This window comes from Maniola jurtina, chromosome 18, assembly GCF_905333055.1.
Source record: "Maniola jurtina chromosome 18, ilManJurt1.1, whole genome shotgun sequence".
NCBI lineage: Eukaryota > Metazoa > Arthropoda > Insecta > Lepidoptera > Nymphalidae > Maniola > Maniola jurtina.
In genome coordinates, this window is record NC_060046.1 from 9,258,397 (window position 1) to 9,280,212 (window position 21,816).

General features: G+C 35.5%; 2 protein-coding genes across 2 annotated transcripts in view; one reads left to right on the top strand and one right to left on the bottom strand.

Moving 5' to 3' along the window:
• The window catches only part of LOC123874569 (probable maltase-glucoamylase 2), a 39,918-nt gene that overhangs the window by 4,081 nt on the left and 14,021 nt on the right, over positions 1–21,816 (top strand). The gene's annotated exons all lie outside the window — the stretch shown is intronic.
• On the bottom strand, positions 1,249–20,273 carry LOC123874633 (adipokinetic hormone/corazonin-related peptide receptor variant I-like). Its single transcript, XM_045920123.1, has 8 exons — positions 19,980–20,273; positions 12,611–12,732; positions 9,348–9,453; positions 8,190–8,400; positions 5,456–5,594; positions 3,674–3,861; positions 2,177–2,241; positions 1,249–1,523 (listed from the first exon to the last, which is right to left on the bottom strand). The coding sequence occupies exons 1-8, from the start codon at positions 20,271–20,273 to the stop codon at positions 1,359–1,361; spliced, it is 1,290 nt and encodes a 429-aa protein (XP_045776079.1). The 3' UTR covers positions 1,249–1,358.

Here is a 21,816-nt window from a genome sequence, read left to right on the forward strand (position 1 = left end):
TAAATATTATTTTAATTTTCTTACATTGCATACCTAATTAATGTTGAAAAGAGAAAGTAATATTTTTTTATTACAGTTAATAATACTTACAGTTTATCAAAACCCCAACTTACATCATTACATTAATATAATTAGTGATAAATCTGTTATATATAAAACTAAATATGTAACACAAATAAATATAACAACAGTTAATTAGTATAGAAAGAAATACTAGTTTAAAATACGATCTTATTTAAAACATGCACTTATTTACATTTATTATTATGATTATGTATTAAAGAAAACATTACACGCAGAACAGTATTTTCTAAATATAAAGACCTCTATTACTTATAGTACTTATCTACTAAAGTAACTCATATTATTTAACGTGGAATAGTAATGAACCATAGAAAGGTGAATTTTTAATATTAATTCTTTTTATATTATTGAATATGTTTATTTAAATACATTAAAGACTCAATAGTCGTGATTCGTCACTTGCGTAATGAACACTTATTCCAGCTTCAATAATTCATAGGTAAGTTCTGTGTGACTATAATAATATATGTATATAATATATAAAAGCCGTGTCTATGCTATGTACATTTATATTCATTACATTTTTCCAAAGGTAATAAATCTACTTGAAAGAAATAATAACCTTAAACAAAATTGAGCCCAAATATTCAGATATTGGCCCAATTTTCTTAAAGGTTATAATTTCAAGTAGACACATTATACCTTTATCGATATTTTAAGGACATGTAAATATTAAATTGCGGGGTCTCTATATAAATAAAAATATCGTTTCGCGTTTAGGATAAAGAACTGGTCTAAAATTATTATTGGGCCTATTTTTTAATCCATACCTACTAATGTTATGAATGCGAAAGTGTGTCTGTCTCTCTGCTACCTTTTCACGGCCCAACAGTTTAACCGATTCTGACGAAATTTTGTACAGAATTATCTTATATCACTAGGCTTATCTTCTATCTTATATCATCTTAGGCTAAGATCCATAGAGCGCACTTTGAGTTTGCTCAGACTTAAGACACTGTTAAAACGAGACAGCGTTATACCGCTGGTATAAATCTGTCTCTTTTTAACTGAAACTTAAATCTAAGCAAAGTCAAAGTACGCTCTATAGATTTCAACTTTAGGCTAAGATCCATAGAGCGCACTTTGAGTTTACTCAGACTTAAGACACTGTTAAAACGAGACAGCGTTATAACGCTGGTATAAATCTGTCTCGTTTTAACTGAAACATAAATCTAAGCAAAGTCAAAGTGCGCTCTATAGATTTCAATCTTAGATCACGAGTTAGAACACCTAAAAGTTTGAACGAATCGTTAGTATAAGTCACTTTTTAGTTTTTAAACTTCCACTTTCGACTGAACTGTAAACACGTCGCATAGTTTTGGCGTGACCAACTTTGAGTTCTCACTCCAGCTTTGCAAGGGGTCGGAGTTAGCACTTGGGCCAATTAGCGTCGTCTCCTGGAAGTTAACCGTGTATTGCCGCCGACATCTTGTGTACATCTGTCAACAACAACTTAAAATTAGATACCAATTTAAAAAATAAATTGTTATTAATTAGTAGTCTTAGCACTCTTTTAGGGTTCCGTACCTCAAAAGCAAAACGAAAACCTTATAGGATCACTTGTTGTCTGTCTGTCTGTCTGTCGATCCGTCCATCTGTCGTGTCTGTCAAGAAAACCTATAGGGTAGTGACCTAGAATCATGAAATTTGGCAGGTAGGTAGGTCTTATAGTATTAGTTATAGTATGTAAAGGAATAAATCCGCAAACCGTGAATTTATGGTTACATCATTAAATAAAAATTAAAATGTGTTTCAATTTTCAAAGTAACATAACTATACCAAGTGGGGTGTGATATGAAAGGGCTTTACCTGTGCATTCTAAAACAGATTTTTAAGCATAATAGTTTTTGACTTATCGTGCAAAATGTCGGAAAAAATACCCAAGTACGGAACCCTCGGTGCGCGAGTCTGACTCGCACTTGGCCGGTTTTTTTTAGTTTTTTATGAATCAGGTAGGCTTGTGATCTTGTTTAAAATCGTTGATACCATAACAATGTAAGTTTAAAAGTCCAGCGGGTAAAAAACAAAACAAATGAAACGATTATTATTTCCCGTACCTAATAAGATTAACGAAAGCTGTAGGTCTACTCACGTTATTAGGATGAACAACCTCTTTTGGTACTTTGCAACTGTAATTGCTTGGCCCCGAGATTATACCTGGCAACAAATAACAGTAAACTTTAACAGAATTTCCCGCTTTCATTTTCCGAATTAAAAGCAGCCCATGTTCGTCCCCGGGGCGCAAGCTAACTCTGTACCAAATTGCATCAAAAGCGATTGGACCGTAAAGAGGTAGGTAACAGACAGACAGACACAATTTTAAATTTATAAAATTAGTATAAATATGGACTATTATTCCATTACTAACTATATAGGCATAACATAAACCGTGATAGCCTAGTGGTTAAGATGTCTTCCTCCAATTCAGAAGGTCGGGGATTCGATACCCAGCACGCACCTCTAACTTTTTAAACTATGTACGTTTTAATCAATTAAATATCACTTGCTTTAACGGTGATGGCAACCCGTGACCTACATACCTGAGAGTTCTTCAAAGCGTACTCAAAGATGTGTGAAATCTGCAAATCCGCACTTGGCTAATGAGGTTGACTATGGCCAAACCTTTCTCATCCTGAGGGGAGACCCGTGCTCAGTAGTGAGCCGGCGATGGGATGATAGCCATAACAAAAAATCAGATATTATTGTTGGGGCAAAAAACATTGATATTTAGCAAAAATTGCCTTACTCTGGTTTGATTGTCGGCTCTGTAGAACAAAATCGCAGCGGTCTATGATTGCCTTACGGCGAGCACTGTTCCACTCAGTGTACGTTTGTACAAATACACACTATATGGTTTTATTAGTGCAACTCCCGATTTACCTATGGTTTATTTTGTGGGCGAATTTATATCTACTCACCCGTTTATTTATGAATAAGTATTCAAAATTGTAAATTCCTTTTATTGTATAACTTCATTTATTTCAAACAATCGAAAATTTTACTTTCATTTTAATTTGTCTATTTACCATGTTGAACACAAAACTAATGTATTTGCATGCCAGCTTGGCGTGATACAGCTGGACTAATTGTATTATAATTAATAATTACACCTATAAAACCTGTATCAGCAAATAAATAAATTGATTGATTGATTGATATGACCAGCGTTTGTCGAATACGCTTGCCACACTAAAAGTAGCGTAGTAGCACAGTTTAAAGAGAGAAACAGTAGGCCAACGCCTTTGATCTCATGGTAAATGACGACCACGGTGATCCTTCAACATAGGGTCCTAACCAACCCAACATAGAGTCCGTTCGGGTCGCTCCTTCGTCCTGCACTTACCGCTCGATTGCTCTGTCTAGACAAGTTCGACGAACCTCTGTATGTAATCATATGTGGCACTAAGGCTGAGATCTATAGACCGCACTTTGACTTTGCTCAGACTTAAGACACTGTTAAAACGAGACAGCGCTTTACCGCTGGCATAAATCTGTCTCGTTTTAACTGAAACTTAAGTCTAAGCAAAGTCAAAGTGCGCTCTATACATTTTATCCTTACTATATGTTAGTAGGTAGGCGAAAAACTTACCGTTCGGTTTACAGCCACTGTTTGGAACGCAGAAGGCTTTCCGTAGGCTCTCTTTGACTATGCTTCTGTTGACTGTATAAGAGCCGTAGACTAATGGATCCATACAGGAGTTTGACACTGCCATGATAAAGAAGAGGTTCTGGACCTTTTCGGAAACGTGCACTGCCGACTTTCGGTGGAACATGTACCTATATTAAACAAATAACTATTACTAAAATCTTATTTTAATGTATAAACTATCTTGAGTTATTTCCAACCTAAACGAGAAAAGTTCGCGACGCGCAGCAAGCTGAGTCCCTATGAAAAAGAACCGGATGAGTTTGAAACTAGTCGGGCTTACATCGACTAAATACAGTATAGCTGGTACATTCTATACTTAAAATTACTAAAATCTTTGAAAGGTTAAAATATAACTAAGGGGAAAAATCTTAAAGTTTTAATGTAACTTATTTCAACTTTAGTACCTACAGTTGGTTAGGTTATTATCTAAGGTGATCGGTAAAACATTTCTACATGTGAAATCCAATATATTGCGCCAATCAAAACAGACGCTATCCAGAAAACAAATTGAGTAGGTACGCAATTGGATATGGCTTATATCTAATTTTAGATTTTGTTTGAAGGCTCTGGAAAAGTTTATAATGAAATTTTTTTTTTGAGCCAAAAGGTTAAGACTAGGGATGCATCCCACTTATACCGATATATTATATCGAAAATATTTTGAATTTTCCGATATATCGCATTCTTTGATATATGGAACGTTATAACAACAATTTAACTTAGTTACTTTAGCACTCAGCTACTTTTTATAAGATTGCTTACAATCTTATATTATACCTACCTATCGTACCTATATTATATTTAAATAATAAGTTATTTAAATATAATATAGGTACGTAACGGGCATTGTTTAATTTACAATTTCTGAAATTCATTGATTAAATCTGTATCAATATCGACGACAGTTTTTTTTATTTATAAATATCGATATTGCATCAGCAAAAGTTCGGGCCATCTCTAGAACTCTTAGCTAGACAAGAATTAAATAAAAATATCTTAAATTAATCTTTACGGTCCTTGAAAGATCAAGTTTCTAATTTGCTTTCAGGAAGGAGGATTATATTATTAATCACTGGGTAAAAAGATCGCAAAAAATATTGACTACAAGTCAATTCAAAGTTCAGATCTTGCATAAATTGACTCTTATCTTGTCTTACTATACTTAGCTTTATAGTTAGGTACCATAAAAATGGAAAATTTAAATGAAAGGATAGTGACATAATAAAATTTTAAACCTAGCACGACTCGTCGTCCGCCTTCTATTCGGAAGGTCGGGTGTTCTATCCCAGGCACGCACCTCTAACATTACAATTTTATGTGGGTTATTCAAACAATTAAATACTATATTTTACATCAACTGTGAAGAAAAACATCGCGATGAAACCTGCATGCTTGAGGATCCTCGATAATGTTTTCAAAAAGGTGTATGGAGTCTGCCAATTAAAACTTGACTAACGTAGCGGATTATGGCTTAAACCCTTCTCATTCAGAGAGGAGACCAGTCCTCAAACGTTGGCGTTAGGTTTATCATGATGATGATGATGACGTCTTACAAAAGATAAAAAATCAAAGCAAGAGAATAAAACAAGAATATGAATAGCCGGTACATTCTATACATCACTCACGATAGTTTAAATATTACATTATTACCATTTAAACTATCCTTTAAACTGGGAAAGGATTTATCAATAAATTTAAGTTTTTTAAAAGCTTAGGACTCACCACAAAGTCATCGTTGCATAGGGCAGCCAGCAAAACGCAAAAACGCTGACTATTGTCACAGTCATGCGCAGCGTGCGGCGACGCGCGCGGGCCAGTGGGCGCTGATCAGATCGCCTCAGTTGGATTCTGCCTCGCTCATCTGACACTGATTTACCTAAACAAAAGGTAAACTCTTTTGGTTTGGTGGGAGGCTTCGGTCGTGGCTAGGTACCACTCTACCGGATAAGCCGTGCCACCAAGCGATTAAACGTTTCGGTACAATGCTGTGTAGAAAGCAAAGGAGAATGGGCTTATTGAAAACTACCATACTCCTTCCAGGTTAGCCCGCTTCCATTTCAGACTGTATCATCACTTACCATCAGGTGAGATTGCTATTCCAGCTATAATTTCAAATCTAGAGATGACGATACACATTGCACCGCTCTCTCTTAGACGCCCCTGACATTCTTACTAATAATAAGTAAGCGAAACTATTTATAATGACATATTGAATTATTATTAACATGAACTTAATGACAAACAAGTGTAAATTAAAAATTTATAACACCCCCGACAAGTGAAGGTTACAGTAACTAGAAAAGAGCTGATAACTTTCAAACGGCTGAACCGATTTTCTTGGATTATACCTAAGAACACTCTCGATCAAGCCACCTTTCGAACAAAAAAAACTAAATTAAAATCGGTTCATTAGTTTAGGCGCTACGGTGCCACAGATAGATACACAGATACACAGATACACAGACACACAGATACACAGATAGCCACGTCAAACTTATAACACCCCTCTTTTTGGGTCGGGGGTTAATTAAATGAAATAGAATATAGATACGCACCAAATTATTACCTACATAATAAATAGATTTAAAAAAACCAGTGACACTTACTAATTACCTATTATTTACTTTAACGGCAAAGGAAAACACCATGAGGAAACAGCCGCATACTTCTCCGTAATATTCTCAAAGTTGTGTGAAGGCTGCCAATACGCACTGGGCCAGCGTAGCAGACTATGGCCTAAACCCTTCTCATTCTGAGACTGGGCCTCAGTAATGGGATGATCATGCTGATGAGCATTAGGTAAATGCAAGAGGATATCACACTAATATTATAAAGGCGATAGTTTGTATGTGTTTGTGTGTGTGTGTGTGTGTGTGTGTGTGTGTATGTTTGTAACTCCTTCACGCAAAAACTACTAAACGGATTTGGCTCAAACTCGGAATGGAGATAGATAATAAATATCCTGGATTAGCACATAGGCTACTTTTTACCCCGGAAAACCAAAGAGTTCCCACGGGATTTCGACAAAACCTAAATCCACGCGGACGAAGTCGCGGGCTTCAGCTAGTATTTAGATAAATATAACATACTTACTGCGTAAACTTTTAACCTTGTTAATAAAGTATCATTTCAGTTATAATCGTGAATGTATACTTAAAGTTAGACTGCGAAACTTCTTCGTTTTAAAGTTATGTTAACTTCAATAATTCATAGAACCCACTTAATTTGTTTTTATGACTTATCAGAACGAAAAGTTTCCTTAGCATGCAAATAAGAATATCAAATAGGCATTTTTTTATTTAGCATTTACTGAATTCTTGAAAAATAAGATAATCACATAAAAACTCGATAGGTAAGAGCAATCTTTAACCCCCGACCCAAAAAGAGGGGTGTTATAAGTTTGACGTGTGTATCTGTGTATGTCTGTGGCATCGTAGCTCCTAAACTAATGAACCGATTTTAATTTAGTTTTTTTTTGTTTGAAGGGTGGCTTGATCGAGAGTTTTCTTAGCTATAATCCAAGAAAATCGGTTCAGCCGTTTGAAAGTTTTCAGCTCTTTTCTAGTTACTAACCTTCACTTGTCGGGGGTGTTATAAATTTTTAATTTACACTTGTATTATTCTCGTCACGAAAAACAAGCCGACTTTAAACCTTTGCAGTGGGTAATTTATCGATCTACTATGTCACCCGGACCATACTAACGAATCGATTGTGATAACTTCATTCATCAAAATTGGCTCAGAGTTTAGGCGCTACGGTGGAACACAAAATTTTCAAAAAATAAATCAAAATGTTCTTATTCAATTAAACTTTTACAAGTGCTTTTGAATCGTCAAAAAAATCTACCACTGGTTCCACACATAAATACAAACCTACATACATACATAGACTGCTAAAATCATAACCCTTCCATTTGGGTTGCCGTAGTCGGACAAAATGAAATATTTCGCTCTTGTAAAAGCAAACGTAGAAACATAAAATTATTTGACATTCCATTATCACTTGAGTGCTTGCGTCTACAGCATTTGATTCGTAGCTTGCTCTTCGTTTTCGTAGCGCCGCCTTGTAGCATCGTTGTAGAACCTATTTCCCGCCCACACTCGAGTATTTTCAACTTGCAACCTCTCTTGCCTTCAAGTTTGAACAACTATTACATTCTAAATAACTAGAAGCCAAAGAATTTGAAGCTCATCATAATATTATTTATTAAATATATATAAATAGAAGTTTGATATACACTCGCAAACACTTGACGATATAGCGTAACCCACTATATCGGTTATTTTCTTTCGGATTTGATCACCTAGAGAAACTCGAAGCATTGCTCTTTCCGTCGCCCGCTGAGTAGCTCTGAGCTTTCTTAGGAGGCCATTGACATAATTATTATTAAGTAAATCGAGTCGCACGGCAGTACTAATTCCGGATTCTGCATTAAAACATAGTTCCATTACATACACTTACCCGAGATTTCCTTTGAATTTTTATTTATCTCCCAGAAAATACAAGCGTAGCAGACGGTGATCACGATCAACGGTAAGAAGTACATAGCAAACAACACAAGGACGTTGTACGCTTGCTCTTGGTGCTCGTTGGAGAAGGCTTCGAAGGAGACGCACTGTTGGAACTCTGGCACGGTGGGGTGGTTCTTGACACGGAAAACTACACTCTAAAACAAAGAGATTAAAGTTATTAAAATGAAATTTATTTTATTAAGAGTGGAAAGGAAGAGCACCTACCTAAATTATATAATATATATAAATAATATACTTGCGTCCGGGGGATGGACATATGCTACTTTTTATCCTGGTAAATTGAAGAGATCCCTGGGAATATTCTAAAAAACCTAAATTCACACAGACGAAGTCTCGGGCGACATCTAGTAATAACGTTTTAATTTACAGGTCCCTTTTGACACGAGATATTTTTCGTTTTTGAGATTTTTCTAGACATATTAAAGGAAGAGCTTTAATAATATCACTTGAGAAAAGAATAAATATTCACGAAGATTCCTTGCAAAAAATATTTACAATAGGGTCAGTAACCGAGATGAATGGGCCTTGTTATGAGAGCCAAGTCCCAGGCGTCTTCGTCAGTACTAAGCTGTTGACCTCATCTAAATATTTGCCAAGGGTTATATACCTATACATGAACTTAGTAAATGCAATAGTGAGGTGATAGCTCAGTGGTTAAGCCGACCTATTCAAGATGTCCGGGGATATTGTCTTGTTTTTAACCCCCCGACCCAAAAAGAGGGGTGTTATAAGTTTGACGAGTGTATCTATCTGTGTATCTATGTATCTGTCTGTGGCATCGTAGCTGTTAAATGAATGAACCGATTTTAATTTAGTTTTTTTTATTTGAAAGGTGGCTTGATCGAGAGTGTTCTTAGTTACAATGGAAGAAAATCGGTTCAGCCGTTTGAAAGTTATCAGCTCTTTTCTAGTTTTCTTATAGAGGTTTTTGTGTCGGAGGTTTTTAAATTTTGAGTTAAGTGTTAATTTGTTGAAGAAATCAAGCCGACTGAAATCACTCGCAACTAAACCACATTAGTATCTTCATTGCACCCGTGCGAAGTCATGGCAAGTCGCTAGTTTTACATAAAAACTAACTAACTTGAGGTAAACTGCAAAGTAAAGCGATGAGCCATGCAAACCAGAGCATAGTTTTGCTTCGATTTCTTGCCACTGCCAAACGTAGAGGGTAAAGAACTGCGAAAAATCTGAAAAAAAAATGAATTTATTTATATTTAGAAAAGAAAAAGAAAAATGCATTTAGACTCAAAGACTGGAGGATAATCCTAAAAGGGTCTAGCGTCATCGCTAAAACACAAGTTTTCAATACCTATCGGTACAAAATATAAATAGAATGAAAGCAATAAGGCCGCCTTTGTATACAATTGTTTTTAGTTACTTTGCTTTGTCTTGATTATTTCATGTTTTGTGTGCAATAAAGTTATCTATCTATCTATTTACACTTGTATATATACCTATGCGTCGTCTATTGTTATTTTTCGATATAGACATACAAGTAGTACCTACTAAAATGTCTTTAATGAAAAAAAATAGAGCAAGTTAGGTAGTAGGTACAAATAGCAGGAACTTTACGTTTAAGTATCTAACCGAAAGCTAAGAAAAACAGTCAAGTGCGAGTCGGACTCGCATACGGAGGGTCCCGTACCATCATACAAGATTTAACAAACACTATGTGCTTTTTAATTTGCATGGCAGCCATTTTGAAATGTTTGTTATCTATTCGTTGTTATACTTAGTGGCAATAGAAATACACACTCCGTGAAAATTTCAACGCTCTACTTATTGCAGTTCATGAGACAGCCTGCTGACATACAGATAGACCGACGAAAGATGGACGGAGAGAGGAGGCTTTGTGATAGGGTCCCATTGGTGCCCTTGTGTACGGAACCCTAAAATGTGATACTTGATGTTTTCATAATAATTATCTTAACGGTAAGTTCAGTCGATGTTAGTGATTTCCCAGTACGACTGAATATTATTTATTATATTTATGAAATCCTTCAACAAACCACACCACGCCCACACAAGCTTCTTATTCAATATTTATGTTAGATAGTTGACTCATTAAGAACAATCACAACTATCTGACTGTCATAAGAACGATAATAATATATTTCAATGAATTTTCTATTTTTACTGCTGTTCCAAAATAAGTTTTCCCTTTACTGTGAGAATAATATTGAACATGAGATTAGATCATTCATCCCACGTATAAAAACTGCGAAATCATCTCTATAATTCCATAATATAAAATTACAAGGCCGAGAATAATATAAGTTATTTTAATTAAAGTTCTTCAAACGGCTGCCAAAATGCCAGTCATGTAGACAAGGTTCTGTAAATGGTACTTATATTAGATTTTATACGTTGTAAAATATTTACGAACAAAATCGATTACTTTTAAAGAAGGGATTGTACCTAATCTTGATATCCATTTGAGCATCCCCAGCCTTTACTTCAGGCAAAATAAGGTGTCCCAAATGAATAGGTACGTATCAGTATCCGTTAAACGCACCATTTGGCTTAGAGATGAACGAAGTCAAAGGTAGCATGTAAAAATCACATGAAAATCACCATTTCATATAAAAAAACACTTCCTATAAAGCTACCTTACTGCCTAGCCTGTGAACAAACGACGCACAACGCAAAATCATTCGCGTATCGGAGCTGAAACATTCGCGTTGCTTCGTATTAGACAGAGAAAAACATCTAACTAAATTGATGTAAGTAAAGGTTGTCACGGCTTAAAATGGAAATCACTCACGATAGTTTAAACGTAAAATTAATGTAGCTAATGTTTTCGCACTTACAACTTAAGTGTGAAAATTCACTTTTCGTGAAAGACCACTTGTAAAATGTCTGCGCAATTGATCTTGACTTGATCATAATTCCTAGTTAAATAATAATTATTGTACTAAATGACTATAATGTAAAAATTTAAAAGAATAAAATCAATGTGAAGAAAATAAGGAATTTTACCAAATGAAAATGATTTAATCTTTACGTAGGACTAAGCGCGCGACAAAAAACTGGTAAAATACGGCTCGTTGAGTAGAACGCGGGTGCCTTTAGACAGCATAAAGATTAGACTATATTTGGCAAGATTCGACGAATAAAGTATTTTTCTACAGCCTTTTGTGAATCTGACGGCACATTTCATCATAATAACGCCTACTACTATTCCTGGAAATATCCTCCTTAAAAGTAAGTCACCTACGTGTGAAAAATGGAGGCAATTTTCATGAGATTATTATTACATACGACTTTGATATACATAGAGCTACGTCCTACTATTACTGCAGGTACATTGGAGATTATTGAAGTCCGGTAAAAAGAACCTAGGCATGTGGGAGATTTATTTGTTACGAGAGGATGCCCGCGACTTCGTCCGCGTGGATTTAGGTTTTTAAAGATCCCGTGGGAACTGTTTGATTTTCCGGGATAAAAGTTGCCTATGTCAATTACAAGGACGCAATCTACCTCGATACCAAATTTCATATCCCGTGGGAACTCTTTGATTATCCGGGATAAAAAGTAGCTTATGTCCGTCCCTGAGATATAAGCTAACCCTGTACCAAATTTCGGCAGAATTGGTTAAACTGTTGGGCCGTGAAAAGGTAGCAGACAGACAGACACACTTTCGGATTTATAATATTAATTAATATTGATGGATGGATGTGGTGATATGAAATTAAGTACGGTAGCCGGTGGGAGTGTCTATCCCTCAACGCATTTGTTTGACCATCAAACTTTCGCTTTGCGCGATGTATGAACAGTATGTACTATATTTAACTTATACTCAGATACATCTACACCACTTTTATGCAGTTGCTCTTTAACACCCGACCCAAAAAGACGGGTGTTACAAGTTTGACGTGTCTATCTGAGTATCTGTCTGTGGCACCGTAGCTCCTAAACTAATGAACCGATTTTAATTTTCAAATCCACGCGGACGTAGACGCGGAAGAGGGCTCTCTCCGTCACTCGTTTCATACAATCGTAGTTCCAATTTCATTAGAATATTAAGCAACCAAAGTTCATGAAATTTTGCAGACATATTCTAGAAACTAATATCTATGTCTGTGGTTTTCCAGATTTCTGTTAAAATATTCGTTTTCAAAGTTACGCGGTCTTAAAAAAATTCATACAAATCTGTGAGCCCCTGTAATTTTAAAACTACATATTTTTAGAAAAATCTAAAACACCACAGACACAGATATTAGTTTCTAGAATATGTCTGCAAAATTTCATGGACTTTGGTTGCTTAATATTCAAATGAAATTGGAACTACGATTGTATAAAACGAGTGACGGAGACAGCCCTGTTAGTGTAAAAAGATCTCACCTATCCAGTGATATGCAGACTAAAACGTTCGATGATAGGTAGAGGCCGAATGCTCGAAGAACGAGGAAAATTTTGCAAGCCCAGTTACCCGCCAACCAGGCATTCGTAGTGCGCCAGGCGATCTAGAACAAAAACTTAATTTAAAATATGACCAAATTTTAAAATACCAGGTGAAATAACAGTCAAAGGCTTTCTTTTTTTTTCTGGGGAGATAAAAAATCCCTACGGACTTCAGGGTGTCCGACTCGCACGGACTAAAATAACCTCCCCGTGTCTTCCAATGTGAGGACGGTACTGCGTGGCATTACTAAAGGCTCTACTACATCTCTAAAGGCTAACTTATAGCTGAAAAAAAAAACTTCTCTTAGTCTTTTATCTATAATTTATTTTAATTCCTTTACAAATTAGCCCTTGACTGCGATCTCACATGATTGTTAATGATGATGCAGATATGCGGGCTACTTGGAAGGGATATGGCAGTTTTTTTATTAAATCTTATCGGTTTCTACCCTTGATCGTACCGGAACGCTAAATCGCTTGGCGGCACGGTTTTTCCTAACTAGATACTCCCACCAGACGAATTTTGTCCAGCTCTCAAATCGTGATGTTGTCTATGCATGCAATATACCTATATAAGCTAAATAAAGGTAGTTATTACTATCACGGACAAACACTATGTAGTTTTTAACCCCCGACCCAAAAAGAGAGGTGTTATAAGTTTGACGTGTGTATCTGTGTATCTGTCTGTAGCATCATAGCTCCTAAACTAATGAACCGATACTAATTTGGTTGTTTTTGTTTGAAAGGTGGCTTGATCGAGAGTGTTCTTAGCTATAATCCAAGAAAATCGGTTCAGCCGTTTGAAAGTTATCAGCTCTTTTTAGTCTTCTTATTAGACCGGTTATTACTATCCGAGCAATACAAATAAATCCAAAATAGTCCAGCCATAAATAAATTAATAAAATAAATTAATGGCTCAGCGAACCGAAAGTTGTCCCTAGATACGTCATAATAATATTATGTGTTAGAAGTAAAATTTAAATTTGAAGCCTAATGTTGCCCGTACTCACTGAAATAGTACTGTGTCTGATATGGTGTCTATGACCGCTCTCTCTCTTCTCTCTTGTCGGTGATCTCGGAAGCATATCAAGTCGTTGTAAATTATAAAATATTAATTTAATTATTAAATCAGTGATATAAAGTCGTAGTGCACATTTTATTACTCGCTTAAAATCAATAGGTTAAGGGCCCGGAAGCCCGATGAAATAAAAGTTGTACGTACACTGTCGAAACAACCTCGCGACAACGTGCGCCGCATTTCGCACTAAAATAATTTTTTCACAAAAATGTCATCGGCGAATCCACTCACATTAATAGAAAAACTCACAGGAAGAGATAATTATAATACCTGGAGATTTGCAGTGCAAACATATCTGCAACATGAAGATTTGTGGTGTTGCATAGAGTACGGTGACAATGACCACGTGGATCCGAAGCTGGACATTGACATTAAAGCAAAATCAAAGATTATTTTATTAGTTGATCCTATTAATTACGTACACATTCAAGAAGCGAATACAGCCAAAGAAGTCTGGGATAACTTATCACGTGCCTTTGACGACTCCGGGCTGACACGCCGAGTAGGTCTGCTGCGTGACTTGTGCACTACGACACTTGACCGATGCCAAAACGTAGAGGAATACGTCAGTAAGATCATCACGACAGCAGCTCATAAGCTAAGAAAAGGCTTCAAAGTGGATAATGAGTGGTTGGGAACATTGCTACTCTCCGGTCTGCCTGATTCCTACAAGCTTATGATAATAGCAATTGAGAGCTCAGGTATGCAAATATCGGCAGACTCCGTAAAGTCTAAACTTTTGCAAGATGTCAGAGATGCTCAGAGGTTAGCAATGACAAAAGTTTATTCAAAGATGTCCTGTATATGCCGGAACTTGCTACAAATATACTATCAGTAAGTCAAATCATAGTGGTGGCCAAGTAATATATAATAATTTGCTGTTTTATTATTTCTGTGTGTTATTGTGAATAACTAAAATAAGAGAGTGGTAACAGCCAGCTTAAACAACAATATGTACCGGCAGAATACCTCTAAGAGCTATGCATACATATCCGATGTTGACAAACAAGATATTTACCTGTGGCAGCAGCAAGCTTAATCAACAACATGTACTGGCAGAATATCTCTAAGGACTATCCATACATGTCCGAAGTTGACAAGCAAGATACTTACCTGTGGCAGCAGCAAGGTTAATCAACAACATGTACTGGCAGAATATCTCTAAGGACTATGCATACATGTCCGACGTTGACAAGCAAGATACTTACCAGTGGCACCACCGGATGGCTAATTTGAACTTAAATAGTCTGGAAAAGATGAAAGAAAATAGAAAAGTGTTTGCTTATTAGAAAAGAAAGTCACTTTTGCATGTGCAACATGCAAGGAAGGAAAGCAAACACCACTGCTCTTCAAAAGTCAAGGTTCAAAATTGAATCATAATATATTAGAACTCATACACTCAGATGTCTGTGGTCTTGTTGAAACCAAATCACTGGGTGGTAGAAGATATTACATAACATTTTTGGATGATCTGTAAGAAAATATTTGTGAATAAAATAACATATAATGTACCTAAAGAAAGAAATGGGATCCTAAAGCTCAGAAAATGATTTTCATTGGATATTGTGATAATACTAAAGGTTATAGGTTTATTGTACCCAACTCCAAGACCGTGATTAAAAGTAGAGATGCTACTTTCCTAGAATCTACTGTCAAAAGAAATTATGTTCCCGTGGAGTTGAATACTACAACAGAAACTTACCAGAGAAGTGATTCGTGTGAAAGTGAAGACAATCCCTCAGATAGCTCACAAGACACTGTCACTGAAAATAAGTCAGAAAGTGAATACTTACCTGATGAGACTAGTGAGTCTAGTATCGAGTCTCCTCTGATTTCACATATTACATTGAGACCTAGAAATAAAATAAGTACAAGAAAACCAGAAGAGAATACTTACCTGTGTTACAATGAAGATGTTCTATTCTGTACAGCTCCTGAAACATACAGTGATGCATTGAGTTCGAGCGAAGCAGATAAATGGAAAAAATCTATCAGTGAAGAACTTGAAGCTCATGAGAAGAATGAAACCTGGACATTGGTAGAAAAACCATCAGACACCAAAGTGATTGGATGTAAATGGGTCTTCCGAATCAAAGACGAGCCAACGGGTCCACGGTTCAAGTCACGACTTTGTGCCAAGGGTTATGCACAAACTGAAGGTATAGATTACAAGGAAACTTTCGCTCCAACAGTCAGTGTTCCAGTTGATCCTCATATAAAGCTCGAGAAAGGAGAGTGCTCAGCTGACAAGAATATCCCTTACAGAGAAGTAGTGGGTTCACTGATGCACCTAGCAATAGTAAGCCGGCCCGACATCATGTTTGCTGTAAGCCTGGTGAGTCGATTTCTTAATTGCTATAATGAATCTCACTGGAACTCAGTCAAGAAAATCTTCAAATACTTGAAAGAAACCAAGAATTATGGTCTGTGTTATCTATCTTCAACGAACCATGAAATCCTGGGTTACTGTGACGCAGACTATGCCAATGATGTTGACACCAGACGCTCAATCACGGGCTATGTGTTTATAAAGAATGGAGCAGCAGTAACTTGGTCCAGCCAACGTCAGCAAACTGTAGCTCTATCGACAACAGAGGCTGAATTCATGGCAGCCTGTGCCGCTACCAAAGAAGCCATTTGAATTAAACAGTTATTAAGTGATATTGGTGAATATAAACAACAGACATTGTGCCTAAATTTAGATAATCAGAGTGCTATAAGTGTTATAAGAAATGCTAATTTTCATAAAAGATGCAAACACATTAATATTAAGTATCATTTTGTAAAAGAAAAGTACTATGATAAAGTAATTGATTTAAAGTATGTTTGCAGTAGTAATCAGTATGCTGATATTTTTACTAAAGCTTTGAGTAGAGACAAGTTTAGATTGTTGAGAGAAAAGATAGGCTTGGTAACACTTAACACTTAATTTTAAATGTATCATTCTGTTGTTAAATTTTTGTTACTGTTTATTTTTATAAGGCTTAAATTTAGTGGGAGTGTTAGAAGTAAAATTTAAATTTGAAGCCTAATGTTGCCCGTACTCACTGAAATAGTACTGTGTCTGATATGGTGTCTATGACCGCTCTCTCTCTTCTCTCTTGTCGGTGATCTCGGAAGCATATCAAGTCGTTGTAAATTATAAAATATTAATTTAATTATTAAATCAGTGATATAAAGTCGTAGTGCACATTTTATTACTCGCTTAAAATCAATATTATGTGCTATTTATAACATCATTATAAATTCTGCAATGACGACATTTTAGCAGAGTGAAAATTCAAGAACCCTGATCACTTAAAAATTGCCACCTACAAAGAGAATTTCTCCTTTTATTAGTGGTTCTTTATTACTTATATAAAATTTTCTAACTTTGCGAGCTTGTAGAGAAATTAATCCATACTTAATATTATAGTTCCAGGTAAGCCTGCTACCTGCTACTATCTTAGACTGCATTATCAATTACCACCAGGTGAGATTGCAGTCGAGGGCTTACTTGCAAATTATTTTTTAAATTGACTTTTTTACACCGACAGTCAAAATTGCTCAAATTCGTCAGTTAAAAAATATTTGGCGATTGAATAAGGGGTGGTTTCGACATTAATGGGAAAACCTTGATGTCCATCAAAACAAATTCATTCATTTTAGACAAAAATGGGTCAAGAATACAAATAAAAAACAAATAATCACAGCATTTATTTTTGTATAGTGAAAACTAAAATTAATCTGTCGGTTCACCTGATCTAAGTGAAACTTCCTGTTTAGCTGTTTTGCCCTTCGGATAAATCACTTTTAGTAGAAGCCGACAGCCGACCTTAATAACTGAGTTCAATGGTTCAGGACCTTTTATTGAATCCTAAATTGTGTTTCTTACACAAGTTTAATTTCACGCTTCAGCCTAAAGGCCTGCACCCACTGGCGGTAGGGCACGGTAAGCATCCTTCGGTTGCACAAGCGTACACTGACGGAAACGATGCGATATCCCGAAGGCTGCCAATACATTCCAAAGGATGCTGAGGCATTCCAAAGGCTGCCATCATGGCATTCCTAAGTAAACCGTAGCATTGTGTTTGTACGTACGATATTCATGGTTGAAATTTCAATTTTAATGTCATACTATAAATATATATATTATATACTAGCTGTGCCCGCGACTTCGTTCGCGTGGAATAGTGACTTTTCGGGCAGCATATACTCTGTACGTTAAAAATGTTCGCCGTGATTCTTTAAATTGACATAACTTTTTTATTTATGAACCGATTGACATAAAATAAACACTAAATATTAAGTGAAGCTTACTACAATATATTAGTGAAAACCGTATCTAAATCGAATAAGCCGTTTCTGATATTAGCGTGCACAAACACACAGACAAACAGACAAACAGACAAAAAAAAAATTAATTACAATTTCGGGTTCGGCATCGATATAATAACAACCCCTGCTACTTTTTTTTTATTATTTCCATTGTACAGACACCACTTTTCTACAATTTTATTATATGTACAGATAAAATAAATATATTATATAAAATATTTTTTTTATTTTATTCGTTGCATAAAATCCCTTGCCATGCCGCCAATGGAAACATGGTTTTAACCATTGATTTTGAAAGAGCCACCAGGGTTTTAACAATAATATATCAAACGAGCTTAGCAAATAATTACCTGCGTTGTCATGGGGTTAATGACAAATACTATATTAAATTGTTCGCTAATTAAAATTCTCACGGGTTTTGAGGTGTTTTGAATTTTACCACCAACTCGTTGCTTTGTAGGTAATAGTTACCTTTACCCGACTTCGTTATTAATAATATAATTCGTTATTAATATTCGTTATTAATTCATCCTTAAAGCTAAAAAGGTTTATCAAAGTCATTTAGAATTTTAAATTAGAAATGATAAAAATTTGCGGGCTGCGATCACTCGCTTTTCTTGATGGTCTAATACTAATTTTCAGAGTTTCATAGAATACGATTTTTGTATGGAATGATCCATCTTATAACATAATATTATACATTGCATATAAATTATATTTTTTCACATTTGTACTTTTTCACAGCTCAACCATTTAGCCAACGACAATTTGGCATAGAGATAGATATTGCATCCTGGATACTTTTTAACCGACTTCCAAAAAGGAGGTGGTTCTTTTTAATCTTTGATTTTTTATCCCAAAAAATCAAACACTAAAATAGCTACAGTGCGTGGACAAAGCGCGTAGGCTTCGGCTAGTTTAATTATTTATTTTCCATTTTGATTATCGGTTAAGTTTCGGCATCCGATAAAATTTATTAAGTCCATTACTAGGAAGCAGGAACAGATTAAAATTTAAAATAAATCAAAGCTTTAAAAGCTAAATGCATGTTAAATTTTACTAATGGGCTTTTATTTATAAATGCTACTTATACAAAATTATTCTCGTTACCCTCATTAGTGAATTGTCCAAATTAATAATAATGAAACATTCATCGAAGTAATAACTCTTTGGCGGGTGGAACCTATAATAGTGTTGTTTCCACAGATGACGGAAATAACGTTTTTTGTCAAAAACGACAAAGTGAAAATGGCAGTTCCCACGGGATCTTTAAAAACCTAAATCCACGCGGACGAAGTCGTGGGCGTCCTCTAGTATTATATACATGGTGAATGAAATCCGTTCTCAAATGAAAAATGGGAACTGTCAGTCAGTCATGCTTTCCTTAATTGAATGCGAAGTTGCTACATATCTACCTCTTTACATATGATTCATATAGAATATAGATATTTCATATTATTTATATAGATTCATTCAATACTAGCTGTGCCCGCGACTTCGTTCGCGTGGAATAGTGACCGCGCTTTATATAGCCACGGACGCTCAGGCGCGAGGCGTGTAGTACGTACTCTGTACGTTAAAAATGTTCGCCGTGATTCTTTAAATTGACATAACTTTTTTATTTATGAACCGATTGACATGAAATAAACACTAAATGTTAAGTGAAGCTTACTAAAATATTATATTAGTGAAAACCGTATCTAAATCGAATAAGCCGTTTCTGATATTAGCGTGCACAAACACACAGACAAACAGACAAAAAAAAATTAATTACAATTTCGGGTTCGGCATCGATATAATAACAACCCCTGCTACTTTTTTTTATATATTTCCATTGTACAGACACCACTTTTCTACAATTTTATTATATGTATAGATGTATTTCCATTATGGTTGATGTTGCATTGTACGTACCTCAAGAGGTATACCGATGAAAATGACAATAAGGTCTGCCACCACCAAGTGAGTCATCAACAAGTTAACCCTCGACTTCCTTCTTCTCGACCGCACTAAAGACACAAACACTGACACGTTTCCAACTGCACCAATCACAAACAATGCACTATAGATACCCACTACAAAACCTTGGTCTGAGTTCGGCACTGCGTTTAGCACTGTGTCATTTAAGTTCAAGTTCATTTGATCAGGGTTGAAGTACTCCCAAAACTGCTGGTTGAGATCCGACGTCTCTGATGAATCATTTTCCATTTTCACTTTAATTAATAAACTCTTGACGTTAGCTATTAATTAATAATAATAATAATACTTAGGTCACAATTTTAATTACATTTTAGTAGCTTATTGTTTATTGAAAATTTCGCTTACACATTATTTTTGGTAATCTGTTACATAGCTAATAATATTAAAAAGCATTAGCATTTTTATTCATTGTCTTTTTAATTTATGTTTAGAATTTTAATTTTTTAAGTACTTTTAAAATCTTATTTATTTAACTATAAGATTGTAAAAAGTTTTCTGGCATCTCAATTTAAATAAGTACCACTGTTCACTTTCTCACATCAAGTTGATTGATAAGTGCATTGATAGTTTTAAATGTTATAAGCTCTACGATCTCGTAGCGCAGGATGTAGCGAATCGTAGCGCTTGGTCTACGCGACTGCTCAGCGTAGCATCGTAGCCGACTGTGACGGACGGCAACCTACGCTAGAAAAATATTACTTCTATCTCCTCTCGTTGCTCAGCAAGAATAACTATACTATCCCATTAGGAGTTAAAAAAATGATAAAGTTTCTTTATTCCATTACAAGTAAGCACTTGACTGCGATCTCACCTGGTGATAAGTGATGCTGCACTCTAAGATGGAAGTGGAGTAGCTCGGAAGGGGTAACGCAGATTTATTAAACTCATATCCCTTAGTTTCATTCTGACGTAGTGTTAAGATGACCATTTGACACAGCGTCAATTTCAATTTCTGGTGGGGCGCTTTTGAATCGGCAATTAATGCCATTTTGTATTGTATGCCCTGACCCCACACCTTATCTAGCGTACCTACTTATATGTATATGTCCATATCTGTCCAAGGAAATGTCATGAGCATTGAATCGGCTGATAGACACCGATAAGGGATGCATAATTCGTGGAACACTGCATAATAAACCAAATTACCTTCATATCCACTGAAATGCCCAATAAACTTGCTAATCCTGATTAGATCACTGTCCCATCAACCTAGATCTAAAACTACGTATCCATACTAATACTGTAAATGCGAAAATGTGTCTGTCTGTCTCTCCCTCAGACTGTCGGTCTTTTCACAGTCCATCCATTTAATCGATTTTGACAAAATTTGGTGCAGGAATATCTTGGTTCCCAGGAACAGGTAAAGGCTATTATTATCCGTTAAAATCAAAAACTTCCCACGGGATTTAAATAAACCTAAATCCTTGTGGACCATGATTGTATTAGATCATGATAGCATTATCCTATATATTTAATTGAACTCTTTAAATTGCACTAGCACTATATTTCCACTTTGTTTTTTTAAATTACACTAACACTATTATTTCACTATGACTACACTAGCTCAAAAGCTTAGGTCTGTGTTGTCAAAATTACCTACTTTGAAATCAAGGAAATATTGTTTTATAAAATCTTTTCCATTTTAATATCACAAATGTTTTGTAATGTTATAAATGTAAAGCAATATCTATTGTTTGTTTAAAGAAAGGAAGCCTTAATAAGATCCTTTTACTTAATTGTTTCCTTTTACGAGAATCTGCGTTCAAGGTTG

Bases quoted from the DNA above. Each gene is read 5' to 3' on its own strand.
- LOC123874633 (XM_045920123.1), bottom strand. From the start codon at position 20,273: ATGGAAAATGATTCATCAGAGACGTCGGATCTCAACCAGCAGTTTTGG. The intron at 9,454-12,610 runs GTGAGATCTTTT...TTTTTTTTTCAG, and splicing joins GTCTGCATATCACTGGATAG to ATTTTTCGCAGTTCTTTACC. The intron at 5,595-8,189 runs GTATGTAATGGA...AATCAGTGTCAG, and splicing joins AAAGGAAATCTCGGGTAAGT to ATGAGCGAGGCAGAATCCAA.